The sequence below is a fragment of the Balaenoptera borealis genome, assembly GCF_965194805.1.
Source record: "Balaenoptera borealis genome assembly, chromosome: 2".
Classification (NCBI taxonomy): Eukaryota; Metazoa; Chordata; class Mammalia; order Artiodactyla; family Balaenopteridae; genus Balaenoptera; species Balaenoptera borealis.
Window position 1 is genome coordinate 63,633,681 of NC_138867.1, and position 15,974 is coordinate 63,649,654.

A 15,974-nucleotide genomic window follows, 5' to 3' on the forward strand; every position below is an offset into this window, starting at 1 on the left:
GTTGATTTGGAGGGATTTCCATTAAGCTATGCTTCCTAACAGTTTCCACCTTTATAGTAATGGAACACATAAAAAGTGATAATATTTACGTGGTGTACTGGGGTAAGAAACTTTAGACTGTCTCTTTGTCAATTCCCCTCTCACTGAGAAACTGCCACTGAGTGAGAAAAACAAGTTGCAAAAAAAGAAAAATGATCCCTTTTTTTTCAAGACAATACCAAAATTCTGTATGACTATGTATAAGCATGTCTGCATGAATATGTATTATATGTTTGTATATGATTATGTGAGTTATGTTATGTGCTTGTAGATATACAGTATTATAAGAATATTGAAAGGAACATACTGGGTTGTTAACATAGGGAAGAGAAGAAGGAGGACAAAAAATAAAAAGATTTTTAAAAAGGTGAAAACACTAGTGTGTATGCTATGAACCCATTTATGCATTTATGTAAAAGAATATATTCATATATAAAGACATTTAAAAATAGAATAAAAAGTGCAGATCCATGGCCCCTACTGTAAAGTCAAATCTCAGGGATAGGAGATATGGAGAGGTGCATCATTAACAAATATTCCAAGTGATTCTGTAACAATGAAATCTGTAAATCTTTGCATTAAGTGCTAATATCATTAGCTGTAAACACAGCATGGTTGGAAATTTCCATCCTGCAATGCAGGCTCAGCTGATCTTCATTGTCTTGGAACATAGTAGATGCATAATAAATAGCTGTTGATTATTTGAGTCATTTGGAGGACAGGTGGAGGGAGTGAGGGCCAAAGTGGTGGGAGAAGTCGATCAGCTGGGCAAGGTCAAGCTCAGGAGCCATGAGGAAAAACACATAAGAACAATGGACTGGGCTCCCTTGGCATTTTCAAACATTCAACAGTATTTGTTAGGCACTATATACATGCAGGACACTTTTCTCTCTCTTATTTAATTCTTAAATAACCCTTTACAAACTCAGAGAGGTGACGTGGGTAGCACAACTAGTATCAAAATTGGGATTTGAACCCCACGCATATTTTGAGCACTCAGCTATAAACTAGACTCCTGGCAGCTGCTGAGGATAGGAGGGCAAGCACAATAGATGGTTTGCTCTTTTTCATGTCCACAATCTTGCAGCTCGGCCACGATCATTCCAGTCTGTTGTCACTTATTAGTTGACAGTCCTAGTCGGCTGCCTAGAAGCAGCTTCTTTGTCATATATCCCAACCTGGATCCCGCCAAAGAGAGATTACAGCAAATGTGCTTTTTTGTCTATCGTCACTAGCTAGTGTTTTCACAGTGGGGAGAAACTATTTCCCAGATAATTTTGAATAGTGCAAGAAGACCAAGAAGACTAACTCTAGTTCCTTCCAATTCTTAGGTACCTATCAAGTGAAAATAATTCTGGCTTTTTATAGCTTTATCTGCTAAGTGTTTTGCTGTTAGAGCAAAAGGAAGGTGGCGGGGGTGGGGGGGGTAGTGGGGGGAAAGAGATGCCCCCTCATTAAGTTCAAGGGGGGGGCAATGAATGGTACAAATAAATTCCACACACATACTCATTTTTTGGTAATCTCTGGTGTTGGGTAGTGGATAGGAAAAAATCAGAAGTGTATATTTTGCGCCTGAATGCTTGAAAGAAAACAAAAACGGCATCTTTTTGTCATCCACTAACATTAACTTAAGGGCCTTGATCTTTAGACCTGTGCCACCCCGCGATCATTTCTGGAGAAGTAGCCATTTTGCAGATTCTGGAGAATGGTACCAAGGGCCGGACCCTGGTACTGAATCTCTCTTTCCCAAACGTCTGCGGAGCCAGTCCGAATCGGTAGCACCAAGGCTGGTCTCCGTGATTTAGCAGCAACCTAGAGTCGGAAAAAACCGGAAGACGGGAGGCAGGGATTCCCAGGTGGAATCAGGGGTGTGCGAAATTCATTAGTGAGAACAAGGCCCCAGCGGGCGTTATCTGTGGATACAGGTGCGGAGCTTCTCTAGGTCTCCGCGCCTCTGAGCCCAGTTAAGCTGCCACTCCTTCCCCAGGTGTGCAGCCTGCGTCCCAAGCTGCCTTCCCAACCTGGGGAAGTGGTCTCAGTGTACGTCTTTCTTGCCCACAAAGTGCCACCTCTCCCCTAAGTCATGCTCGGCCACACGGCGCCGATTTTAAATCGATAACACAACCAAGTCCAGCTAGACGCTCCGCTCTTCAAAATGCGCTTAGCACAGAACACATCCGCGCTCCTCCCACCGTTCCCAGCTTCCTCCGCCCCTAGTTCCTACTCGGTCGTACTTAAAGCCCGGAGTGCTGGAGTACGGCCCGGAGGAACGGGATGGCGAACTAGGAGCGGCGCCGGCGTCCGGCAGCCCGTCGCACCGGGCATGCTCAGTGGCACGGCCGGCTGGGTGGCCTCGCGAGCTGCAACCGGATCTGCTCGGCGGCGGCTGCGGCGACGTGAGCGCGCAGGGGGGCGGCGGCCTCGCCTCCTCTCTCTCTCTCTCTCTCTGCGCCTGGGTCGAGTGGGTGACGCCGAGCGCGAGATGTCGGATTTTGATAGTAACCCGTTTGCAGACCCGGATCTCAACAACCCTTTCAAGGTGAGCGTCGTCCCCAGCATTTCCCGCCACCGTGACGCGTCGTTGTTTGTTTAAACCGACAAGTTCCTTCGCGCCCGCCACTCGGCCCCCTTCAGCCCCTTAGACAGGGGCTCGGGGCCGCCGCACCCCTCTGGGGGGTTGCGCTAGGGCCCACGCGTCACTCGTTTTGGGGTCGGAGTGGAACCTACCAAGCTCCCCATACGGCCGGCCCTCCCCGCGTCCCCGACTGGAGAGGGTCGTGCCCTGGCCCGGGAGTGAGGGTTCCCAGGGCTTCGGGGTTCCCGGCCCGCCTCTCGGGAGCGGGGAGAGTGAGAGCTTAGAGCAGGTGGAGTTGTCACCTGTCAGGTAAGTGTGGCTGGCCGGGCAGGGGCGGGGGCCGGGACGCGGCGGAGGGGGGCTCACCCTCGGGAGGGGTTGTCATGGGGACCCGAGGCGGCGCTGAGAGGAGCTGCGTGGGTGATGGCAGAGATGTGGAGGAGAGGTGAGGGCACCGAGTACGCTGCAATTAAAAATAAAAGGTTTTTGTTTTTATTTTTTAAACTTGTGTTGCGCCCAGGTGCCACCAGCGGCGCTGCCATCCCTCCTCCCCGCCATTTCCCTGAGGTTGAGGGTACTGATATCAAAGCATAAGTTAAATATAAATAAACACACCTGGAAACAATAGTGCACGTGGACGATCATCTTCCTTCCTAACCGCTCTTAGTAAGGTAAACGACGGGATATTTTCCAAGCTCCTTGTGCGTCAGCTGTTCTCTGGGCTGTATGAGGATACCATTTCCCACATGAGCTTCTTTCTTTCTTGGAGTCTACCTTTTGGATCCCAGCTTCGAGAGGGCTTGGCATAGAAACCGGCAAAGGAAGACGGCTAAGGTGTTCATTATCTGCGCCTAAATTAATGCAACGTCTATATAAATATCTTAAAAAGTACCACTCCAGGTTTCTTAATGAGTGCTGTTGTTTAGCACGTGTAATTTGTTTCTAGTGCTCGAAGTTGGTTAATTTCCCCTGGTTATGTACAATAGTAACTTTAATTTGTGGTCATACAAGGGTCACTTCTGGCTTGTTGAGTTTACATCTCTTCTTTTTACTCCTGGTTTTATCTCTTATTAAGAGTTCTAGAAAAGGAAAAACATCCCTCTTCTGATTGTTCGCCTGTTAATTTCATGGAGGATTATCTTAACTAAATGATTATGATTATTATTGATAGCTTGACTCACTGTAGAAATGTAGAATAGACTCAGTCAACTATTGCTTTGCCTCTAATATCACTTAAGAAAATTCTCTACACCTGGCCTGAAACTTTCAGGTTTTAAACATGATATGGTTATACTTTGAGTAGAATTTTTTTCCCCTCAGAAGTTTAATATTTAGTATTCCATCATCCCATGTTGTGGAAAATCGGATTATTCTTAAATCATAAACATTCTAAAGAGACATCTCATAACTTGCCAAATGGGTTTTATTTTAGAATATTTTGAGGTATAACATTAAGAACCTGTTAGCTCTTCCTAATTCGAATAATTCATTGATGCTGTTTATTCAGCATCTGACAGTTTGGCTATTTTCTGTTCTGTCATTCCATTTCCTGGCTTAATTTACATAGCTAGTTCTCTTGTTAGGGCAAGACATTGTCGGCTTCTCAGCCCAGACCGCTTTTTTGTGACATGTAATGTTGCCATGACACTTTCCTCTTCTGCTGTACATATGGTTGCTGTAATAATTCTAAACCCAAAAGTAGCTTTAAATATTCATTCATTGTGGCATAAAGTTATAAACTTTTTTGTTTTTTATAAGTGGGTGCATTCAGAGGACAGTGATTATTTAGGTTCATAAAATGCCTCAAAGGATGGATAATTTAGGCCTAAAGAAGACTTCGTTGTACACGTTTCTGTTTATGATCTTTCCCTATTTTCGGTGACTGTCAGAGCATTGTGTATCTGACCTTTTTCTACTTAAATTCAGCTGCCCTTCCTCCTCTCAAAGTAAAGCTTTACATTTATAGCATAGTCTTTCTTCTTTCTACTGTTGGTTTCCTTCTATGTAAATGTGATTTTTGAAATAGCATTTCTGGTCCTCTCTACTTAAATATAAAAAGTTCCCAGGTGCATCTTTGTGTTACCTTATTGTCATCTTTCTTTTCAAATCTGTTCTTATTTTCAATATTTGAAATATTTCAGTATTCAAAAGTAAAGTTCATATTTTCAAAATATATATTTCACATTTGGCAACCATCCTAATTTCTTCTTGATTAAAAACTATTTGATTTCCATTGCTAACTTGCTAACTTGCCCATTGTCTTACATCGAAGTGTAGGTAGTGCAGAATTGGCATTGGAATTTAGATCACCTGATTCCTAGTCAGTTGCTGATGGCACTATATATTCTCTCTGTTTGCATTTATTTCACCAAAATTCTTGTTTTGTGTTTGGAGCTTGGACTTGAGGCTCTCATGTAGTATTTAAAAGTTTTGGCTCAAGAGTTAAAAAACAAACAAACAAACAAAAAACCCAAAACTGCATTTAATCTTGGCTTTGTCACTGACCAGCTGTGAAACCTTGGAAAGTTACTTAGCCCCTCTATACCTTTAGTTTACTATTATGTAGAATAGAATAATATCAATAGTACCTGCTCCATAGGATTGTTAATAGGATTAGGTGAACATACATTTAGTGTGTTATCAGTGCTCAGTGCATGGTGCCTTTAATTAGATAACAATAGGTAGTATTAATAGGAATTCAAGGAACTGTATTTAATTATAGTTGACGATATTGTTCTTAGCTTATTAATTTGGTGAAGTTCATGTTACCTTTGAATCTTCTAGAGTGCTAATAGCTGTTTGGCGGGTCATAGTTGAGGAATCAAGGCTAAAAATAATTAAGTGGTTTGCCTAGGTCACCCTACTAAGAGTAGACCCAGGTTGTCTGAATCCTAGTGCTTTGTCACTTCACATGCTTCCTCCCTAATAAAAGAACTCTATATTAAAATTGAGCAACTGTCCATTTTATTTTGGCCTCAAAAGTTATTTCTACTCTATTGAAATAATCTATTTAAAATGGCGTACAATTCAGTGTTCTTATTTATCTTTTTAGTTGCAGTAATATCAGTGGTATCCTAAGAGTTTAGTTGAAGTTGAAAATTGAAAACTTTGTCTTAAAAAGAGACCCATGGGCTTCCCTGGTGGTGCACTGGTTAACAATCCACCTGCCAATGCAGGGGACACGGGTTCGAGCCCTGGTCTGGGAAGATCCCACATGCCACGGAGCAACTAAGCCTGTGCACACAACTACTGAGCCTGTGCTCTAGAGCCCGCAAGCCACAACTACTGAAGCCCGCAGGCCTATAGTCCGTGCTCTGCAACAAGAGAAGCCACCGCAATGAGAAGCCTGCGCACCGCAACGAAGAGTGGCCCCCACTCGCTGCAACTAGAGAAAGCCCGCGCGCAGCAACGAAGACCCAACGCAGCCAAAAAAAAAAAAAGAGACCCATAATTCAAGGATGCTACCCATTTTGTTTTCATTTACAATAAAGTGGATGCCACTCTTCCCTTAGCCATTTAAAATTTTAAGACTGGAGATTGGATAGCAACAGGAAAGGATTTTTTTCTTTATCTTTCAGCATTAATCTGGAGCATAGTGGTAGTAATTTATGGTCTATGGTATTTTATGTTCATGTGAACTGCATGAGTTCCCACTCTGTTTTCCTCAGGTCGATATTTTATATATATATATTTTTTTATAAATTTATTTATTTATTTTTGGCTGTGTTGGGTCTTCGTTTCTGTGCGAGGGCTTTCTCCAGTTGCGGCAAGTGGGGGCCACTCCTCATCGCGGTGCGCGGGCCTCTCACTATCGCGGCCTCTTTTGTTGCGGAGCACAGGCTCCAGACGCGCAAGGCTCAGTAGTTGTCGCTCACGGGCCTAGCCGCTCCGCGGCATGTGGGATCTTCCCAGACCAGGGCTCGAACCCGTGTCCCCTGCATTGGCAGGCGGATTCCTAACCACTGCGCCACCAGGGAAGTCCTCAGGTCGATATTTTAAAAAGGAGTCCATTGAGCTGCTGATTATATTTCATCAAATTAAGATGCATCATTATTTAATTTACCTCCGAGTTATCTATTGGTGTGTAACAAATACATGCAAAATCCGCAGATACGGAGGCCGACTGCATTACACCAGTTTATATAAGGGACTTAAGCATCTGAGGATTTTGGTATCCAAGGGGGCTCCTGGAACCAATACCCTGCTTATAACAAGGGACGATTGACTGTAATCCCAAAATGTAGTGGCTTGAAACAAAAATTATTTGCTCAGTATTTTGTTATTTGAGCTACATTTAGCTGGACAGTTTGTTTTTAAATGTTATTGTCTAGAGTCACTCATGTGGCTTCAGTCATCCGGCAGCTTGACTAGGGTGGGATGGTTTAAGATGTCCTTGCTCAAGTACCTGGCAGTTACCTGGGGCTGTCAATAGGGGCAGCGATTGGTGCTCTTTCATGTGGCCTTTCCTAGGAATAGCCTGGTCTTTTTACGTGGTAGCGGCAGTGTTCCAAGAGGACAAGAGTGAAAGCCACAAGGCTTCTTGAGTCAGTTCACTTCTGCTACATTCTTTTTGTCGAAACAAGCCACAAAACCAGCCCAGATTCAGAAAAGGAGTGGGAGGATTAGACTTCACATCTTGATGAAAGGAACTCTGTCCCTCTTGATATAGACCTAGGAACTGAAAAGATAAACCCAGTGTAAAATGGTGAGACAGGTACAGGATAACCTCAGTAGAACTCCCATCAAATGGAGGAGGAGTGGGAGGCACGTAGCAGTCGCTGGTGCAAATAGCAGGTCTGAAATCCAGCCAGCCTCATTAGTCAGGGTCCCCTGCTTTGGGGGGCATTGAGAGTTCTTTGATTAGGCCCCAGTTCTACTGCCTTGGAAGTCTTTTTCTAATCTTATTTTCTTCTGCTTTTGGCTCTACCCTCTGAGAAGTCCTTCTTTTCTGTAAATTACCCCAGTTTGTAACTGAGTAGTATTTTCAGTCTGCTTCCTTCCCATTGAAAATTGGGAGTCCAGAAACCTCTTTTCAATTTGAAATGTCTCTGTTTCTTTTAGTCCAGGCTGATACAACTCTCTTAACAATTTGTTAATCTTATCTGGGTTCACACTATCGCTTAAAACACATCTGTAATTCTTTTTGAGACACTCTTCTTTATTTAGGGTATAGTGTCAGGGTGCTGTGGATCAAAGCTCTTAAGATATGTGAAAACCTTTTGTCTAGATTGAGTATCTCCTACGGCAGTGTAAGCTCCCAGGCAGGTACAATGGGAGGCTGCTAGTGTGGGCGGGGTACCTCTCACAAATGCTAAATGACAAACAAAACTAGTGTTTGAGCATGTTTTATTTAGGTCCTTGGCTTTAACAATAATTGTAGCAGAAATGATGGTGAGTGTGAAAATTTTGAATATAAACTGTTCTTTTGCTGATGCCCACCCCCACCACCAAAGGTTTTTTGGAGTGCAGTTAATATTTACTAGTGTCGAATGCAGATCCAGGAAACTTACTGGATATTTTCTTAATATGAATCACAGTGTTATGTAGTTCCTGAAAATATATATTGGATTAATGAAGTTAGTGACCAGTTCTTAAAAATGAATCTACAGTATTCTGTTCTTGTCCATCCAGTGAATATTGTCTTCAGTTCCAAGTGCATATTTAAGGACTGGTTTGAACAAGATAGGTTGTTCCCAAGAAGAAGACAGAATGACCATGGGTCTGGAATCAAGTCCTAGGAAAATTAAGTTTACTCAATGGGTTTAGTCTACAGAAGGCTAAAGGGAAGTTTGAGATATACAGATGCTTGAAGGGTTCTTAGTTGGTTGAATGAATAAATTTGTTCTTGCTTCAGGAAAAAAAGGCCAATTGGCAGAGTTTATGTGAAAATAGATTTTGTCCTAACATAAAGATTTTAAAAAATCTATTAGAATAGCCTGACAATGCTCTTTTGGTATGGAGTTCCCCAGTACTTGAAGGAATTCAAACAGAATTTCAATGACCTGTCACAGATGCTAAGGCAGAGATTTGTGTCTCAAGTTTTTTTTCTACTTTAAAACTCTCTAATTGTTACATTTTTGTACCCTTATGGACCATTTTGTGAATGCATAAATTCTCTCATGTTTTAATCTACTGGATATTGGAATTGAGTCTGATCATCTCAGGGAAGAGGGTTTATGTTCTAGGACGCTATGCTCTGAGCCCCAGCATCTATTGAGGGAGCAGCCTGAAGTGATTACTTACACATAGGCGATCATGTCCTTTACCGTGTGATGCTTGCCATGCTGGGCTTAGCTGACTGATCTTATCAAGCAGAAGCCAGTCTTTGAGCTGATCAGGAGCAGATAAGATCGCTTGGTCCAAAAACTTTGCCCCAACAAGAACAGTGATAGTTAACTGAGCTATCTTTCTCAGGAACGTGAACTGAGAGCACAGAGAAAAAGTCAGGTAGTTGTAGTGGGAATAACCACGGAAAGACATGAGGAAAGAGCCAAATTATCTATCATGCAAATCATGAAGCACTGGAGTAGGAATCGTCTGACCAGGGCTTCTGAGGTCATTTTATAGAATTCCAGTCCCTTATTCGAGCTGCTCTTGAACTACAAGAGATATTGCCATGTTTTGAAGAATTCCAGCCTCTGTGAAACCTGGCATCCTTCTTTCTGTGTGCAGAGTCTGTTTCTTTCAACCAGAATTGCCTAAAGGTAAATGCAAAGTAATATCTTCTTGCCCAAATAGTGATAGAATCAAACCTGCAGGGACTTCCCTGGTGGCTCAGTGGTTAAGAATCTGCCTGCCAGTGCGGGGGATATGGGTTCGATCTGTGGTCGGTGAAGATCCCACATGCCGTGGAGCAACTGTGTCCATGCACCACAACTACTGAGCCTGCGCTCTAGAGCCCACGAGCCATAACTACTGAAGCCCGCGCACCTAGAGCCCGTGCTCCACAACAAGAGAAGCCACCGCACTGAGAAGCCTGTGCAGCAGAGTAGCTCCCGCTCGCCACAACTAGAGAAAGCTGCGCACAGCAATGAAGACCCAATGCAGCCAAAAAAAAAAAGAATCAAACCTGTATTTAGGGAATTCCCTGGTGGTGCAGTGGTTAAGAATCCACCTGCCAATGCAGGGGACACGAGTTTGAGCCCTGGTCCGGGAAGATCCCACATGCCACAGTGCAACTAAGTCCGGGCGCCACAACTACTGAGCCTGTGCTCTAGAGCCCGCGAGCCACAACTACTGAGCCCACGTGCCACAACTACTTAAGTCTGTGCGCCTAGAGCCCGTGCTCCACATCAAAGACAAGCCACCACGAGAAGTCTGCGCACCGCAACGAAGAGTAGCCCCTGCTCACTGCAACTAGAGAAGGCCTGCGCGCAGCAACGAAGACCCAACACAGCCAAAAATAAATAAATAAATTTATGAAAAAAGAAAAAAACCTGTATTTAGACCGAATACAGATAAAAATGATAGAAGAGCTCTACATGATATAATTAAAGTTGTACTTAGTTTTTGGTGGTAATGAAAGTCCAAACGCTATGGGATGTTTTTAAATCACAAGAAGGAAATTTCCCAACTTTTAATAGGTATGGGCACAAAAAACGATGTGATGTGGAGGTTGGTTGGATTTGACTTTGTACCAAGTTTCTTCCCTGTGCAAGAAATGCCACAAGAAATCCTTTTAAGTGTGTATGCAGATAGCAATCTCAATAATCTCCTTCTCCCTGGCGTTTGGCATGGGGTGCTTATAAGAATTAGTAATGCCAGTTCATCAGTTGATGGACATTTGGATTGTTTCCACCTTTTGACTATTATGAATAATGGTGCTATAAACATCTGTATACAAGTTTTTGTTTGAACACTTGTTTTAATTTCTGTTGGGTATATACCTAGGAGTAGAATCTCTGGGTCTTCTGGTAACAATGTTGAATCATTTGAGGAACTGCCAGACAGTTTTCCAAAGTGGCCGCACCATTTTATATTCCCGCCAGCAGTGTATGAGGGTTCCGCTTTCTCTACATCCTAGTCAACATTTGTTGTTACCTGTTAATAATTCTAGCCATCCTAGTGAGTGTGAAGTATCTAATTTTGGTTTTGATTTGCATTCCCCTGATGACTGTATGATGTTGAACATATTTTATGTGCTTATTGGCCATTTGTATATCATCTTTGGAGAGATGTCTATTCAGATCCTTTGCCCATTTTAAAATTGGGTTATTTGTCTTTTTATTATTGAGTTGTAAGTGATTTTTTTAATATATTTTGGATATAAGTCCTTTATCCAGATATACGATTTACAAATATTTGCTCCCATTTTGTCGATTACCTTTTTACTTTCTTGTTAATGTCCTTTGAAGCACAAAAGTTCTAAATTCTGATTAAGTTCAAATTATCTATATTTAGTGGCTTTTGTTTTGATATTGTATCTAAGAATCCTTTGCCAAACCTGAGGTAATGAACATTTATCCTTGTGTTTTCTTCCAAGAGCTTTATAGTTTTAGCTCTTACGTTTAGCTTTATGATTCATTTTGAGTTAATTTTTGTATAGGGTGTGAAGTAAGGTCGAACTTCATTCTTTTGAATGTGGATATCCAGTTGTTCCAACACCATTTGTTGAACAGACTGTTCTTTCTCCTTTGAATGATCTTGGCACCCTCGTTGAAAAATCTCTATTCTTAATCTGTGTTCTTGCAAAAGAAATGAAATATTTTAGTTAAAAAAGCCCTTCGTATTTCATGCAGAATGGCTCCCAAATACCTGCTGAAGTCCCTTGAGTATATTTATTAGCTTTCCCAGCTTCCCAAATTGCCAGAGCTAGTGTTGCAACTCCTTCTAATCTCTGCTTGTTTCAAAACTTAAAAAAAAAAGTGTAATAGTGGGTTTTATACTTGTTTTTAGAATGTAATTCTAAATACATCAATATTACCAACTTGATACTTTTCTTTTTCTTTAAAAGAAACACTTCCATTTATTTTACAGAGTACAGATGAATTACTGAATTTTTTTTTGCATATCAGCAGAACTGTTGGAACCTCTTAAAAGAATAAAGCAAGGAATAAGTGTATATTATAAGGTGTAGTGCATTTTGAGTATTGGTGAGATCAAACTAGGAAGAAAGGATTTGTGATAGGTATGCATTATAATTCTAAATTTATTGTTAATAGAAGAAAAATAAATCAGACATTTGAATGCAAGTGATTTAGTATATGTAGCTATTAAAGATTTTTTCTTATCAAACACAGCCAAAACAATGCATATCATAGAAAAAACAATATATACACAACAAATACTGGATGTTTCCACTTTGTTCAAGAGAAATAAGCAAAGGCAGAGTTGTATATATGCTACTGGCAGTCATTTTATCTGTGGGAACCCTCCAATGGTGGTTAGAATTCTCATATAGTGATGTGGAATATATGTGGAAGGTGGTCGGTGATAGGAAAAAAGCATCAAGAATATGGGCCAGTCACGGCAGGGGCTGGTGTACTAGTGTAATTTTACTACCATTTAGCAATTTTCCTGAAGCTGTTGATGCTTCTTTTGGGTTGATTTAGCCAGTCTTGTGGTTTTATTTATGGCCTAGCATACCTAATTTTTGGCATCTCAAATAGTCATAAATTTTAGTGAATTGCTTACAAGTAAGTGGCATATTATAAAAATGTAAATTAATGTATTCCCTAAGCTTCAAAGAAGTATGCTTTTTCTACTTGATTAAAAAAAATTTTATGGAAATGTTTATATTTGAATCTCAGGGGAACTTAACCACCATTTACAGTTCAGTCCATAAGAAAATATTCTATGAGCTATATATATTGCAGACAAACATTTCTGTGTTCTTAGCCTGGTGCTGGGGACTTAGAGGAAGAAGTTAATGAAGTTTACAGAGGTGGCCCCGGGGAGTTGGTAAAAGGGTGGCTTTGGAACCAGGCAGCCTAGATTTACTTGTCCGCCTCCTAGCTAGGTGACCTTAGGCAAATTGCTTAATTTTTCTGCTTTCAGTATTTATTTTTTTATTTTTTTACATTTCTTATAGTTCCAGAAGTTTAGCTTTTGAATTAAGACAAAGATGGGAAGCTCTTAAAATAACAGATAAAGGAAATAAATTATGGTGCAAGATTATCTTTGGTTGCAACATGTGATTATTTATTCTTCTCGTTTATTTTATTCCTAAATTGCCTATGTTTCCTAAGGCAGACTCTAATTTTTATTAACTTTTAAACTTTTGCTATTAACAGAAATAGCAACAAAAACAAAACATAGAAATTACTGGTTGTCTTACAAAGTGTGGGGATTTTAGAAGCTATTATATATCACAACTTGAACTGAGGGTAATAATAATGAGAGCTCATTTTATTTTTATGACAAATCACCTTGTGATGTAAACTTTGTTTAAATGTTGGAAAGTTGTACACTTGGTTGTTTAATGTTGATGATTTTTGAAAAGGATATCTAGTGTTCTTTTTATTATATTTGAGTCTAATATTTTTTAAAGTTGTGATTATGATTACTTTTTGACATCATGGGAAGCTAGCAGGAGATGAATCCCTGGTGTCACAGTTGGAACTCTGAACATTTTCTCCTCATGGATATATTGTTGTAGATTTGGATTTGGTGGTATGATTTTAAGTACTGGTCTGAAGAGCTTAACCACTAAGTTAACAAGAGTAGGTCATTTAGCCAGAATTCATTTCATAAGAAAATGTTCTGGGGGCTTCCCTGGTGGCGCAGTGGTTAAGAATCTGCCTGTCAGTGCAGGGGACATGGGTTCGAGCCTTGGTCCGGGAAGATCCCACATGCCATGGAGCAACTAAGCCCGTGTGCCACAACTACTGAGCCTGTGCTCCGGAGCCCACGAGCCACAACCACTGAAGCCCGCGCCTAGAGCCCATGCAACAAGAGAAGCCACTGCAATGAGAAGCCTGTGCACCGTGATGAAGAGTAGCCCCCACTCTCTGCAACTAGAGAAAGCCCGTGCACACTACATTTAAAAGTTGACTGCCGCAGCTCATGCAGCTCAATATCAAAAAAACAAACAACCCAGTCCAAAAATGGGCAGAAGACTTAAATAGACATTTCTCCAAAATGTATTGTATTGGCAACAAACACATGAAAGGATGCTCAACATCACTAATCATTAGAGAAATGCAAATCAAAACTACAATGACGTATCACCTCATACCCGTCAGAATGGCTATCATCAAAAAATCTACAAACAATAAATGCTGGAGAGGGTGTGGAGAAAAGGGAACCCTCTTGCACTGCTGGTGGGAATGTAAATTGATACAACCACTATGGAGAACAGTATGGAGGTTCCTTAAAAAACTAAAAATAGAACTACCATATGACCCAGCAATCTCACTACTGGGCATATACCCTGAGAAAACCATAATTCAAAAAGAGTCATGTACCACAGTATTCACTGCAGCTCTGTTTACAGTAGCCAGGACATGGAAGCAACCTAAGTGTCCATCGACAGATGAATGGATAAAGAAGATGTGGCACATATATACAATGGAATATTACTCAGCCATAAAAAGAAATGAAATTGAGTTATTTGTAATGAGGTGGATGGACCTAGAGTCTGTCATACAGAGTGAAGTAAGTCAGAGAAAAACAAATACTGTATGCTAATGCATATATATGGAATCTAAAAAAAAAAAAAAAAGTTCTGAAGAAGCTAGGGGCAGGACAGGAATAAAGATGCAGATGTAGAGAATGGACTTGAGGAAACGGGGAAGGGTAAGGGTAAGCTGGGACGAAGTGAGAGAGTGGCATGGACATATATACACTACCAAATGTAAAATAGATAGTGGGAAGCAGCTGCATAGCACAGGGAGATCAGCTCGGTGCTTTGTGTCCACCTAGAGGGGTGGGATAGGGAGGGTGGGAGGAAGACGCAAGAGGGAGGAGATATGGGGACATATGTATATGTATAGCTGATTCACTTTGTTATGCAGCAGAAACTAACACACCATTGTAAAGCAAATATACTCCAATAAAGATGTTAAAAAAAAAAAGTTGACTGCCTTTAATATGACCAAAATACTGAGACGTCTAAAATTTTTTCACAGGTCTTTGCTTGCCACATTTAGCGGTAATTGTTTTGCTATTTCAGTATTTAATATGAATGACAGAAAACTCATTAATCTTGGTGGAGAACCACTATGTATGATAAAACAAACTTTTTGTTGCAAAAATCTCTTGAGAGTTTATTGGAAATAAAGGATGTCCTCCCATCCTTAGGATATCAGTTCAGTGGCTCATTCATTAGTGGTCATTTGAGCTTGGCAGTCAGTTGAACAGACATATGACCAATATTTTCCTGTTCTTTGTGATCAGCCTTTTTCTTTTTATGTCTGTGCATTAGTATTGGGGCACCTAGCTCTTTTAGCTACCCAATTTCTCAAATTTCAGAAGAAATTTTCATGATTCCATATAATAGAATGCTAAAATAAAGTATCCAGTTTGTAAGTATTCAAACTCTGGTGTCAGTGTAGTCTCCGTTTGCCAATCCCCCTACCCCATCCCTTTTTACTTTCCTAATGAGCGTTTCTCTATTTAATGAGGGCAGTGAGTGATTTGGTACTTAGATTTTGAAGACATATGGATTTATAGCTGGTTGGCAACATTTCTTCCAAGAAATGTTACATCTGATTATCTTTTTAAAACACAACTTTGAGATATAATTTATATACCATACAGTTCACCAATTTAACGGGTACAGTTTAGTGATTTTTAGTATTTTCACAGTTGTGCAGTCATTACTACTATCAATTTTTGAACATTTTCATCACCCCAAAAAGAAACCCCATACCCTATAGCAGCCATTCCCCATTTCCCTCCCAACTTCTCCAGCACTAGGCAGCCACTAATATTCTTTCTGGACATTTCATACAAATGGAATCATACAGTATGTAGTCTTTATGACTGGTAGCTTTCATATAGCATCATGTGTTTAAGGTTCATCCATATTACAGCATGTATCAGGACTTCATTTCTTTTTATTGTCAAATTATAATTCCATTGCATGGATATACTACATTTTATTTGTGCATTTGTCAGTTGATATAAATTTGGGTTGTTTCCAACTTTTGGCTGTTAGGAAACATGCTGCTATGAATATTTGTACAAGTTTTTTTTTACAAGTGGACATATGGATATATACCTAGGAGTGGAATTGCTAGGTCATTTGGTAATTGCCAAAGTATTTTCCAAAATGGCTGTACCATTTTACATTCTTACCAGCAGAGTATAAGGATTCTAGTTTTTTGACATCCTTGCCAATACTGTCTTTTTTATTATAGCTATTCTAGCAGTGTGAAGTGGTATCTCATTATGGTTTTGATTTGCATTTCCCTGATAG

General features: G+C 40.7%; 1 protein-coding gene and 1 long non-coding RNA gene across 7 annotated transcripts in view; both read left to right on the forward strand.

Annotated features, from left to right (window-relative positions):
- The first annotated feature begins 2,323 nt into the window (after window positions 1-2,323).
- SCAMP1 (secretory carrier membrane protein 1) overlaps window positions 2,324-15,974 on the forward strand; it is a 104,536-nt gene continuing 90,885 nt past the window's right edge. The window contains exon 1 of one of the 6 annotated variants that reach the window (XM_082378325.1): window positions 2,324-2,578. In XM_082378325.1, coding sequence (XP_082234451.1) covers window positions 2,363-2,578 — 216 coding nt within the window. In that variant the 5' untranslated portion in view covers window positions 2,324-2,362. Of the gene's footprint in view, window positions 2,579-2,628; window positions 2,924-15,974 lie in introns of those variants that run through there. The other 5 variants (XM_082378320.1, XM_082378321.1, XM_082378319.1 and 2 more) reach the window with 5 other exon arrangements.
- Window positions 3,001-14,660, forward strand: LOC309622572. Its single transcript, XR_014240988.1, has 2 exons — window positions 3,001-6,282; window positions 6,601-14,660. It is a non-coding gene; the product is annotated as an uncharacterized lncRNA (long non-coding RNA).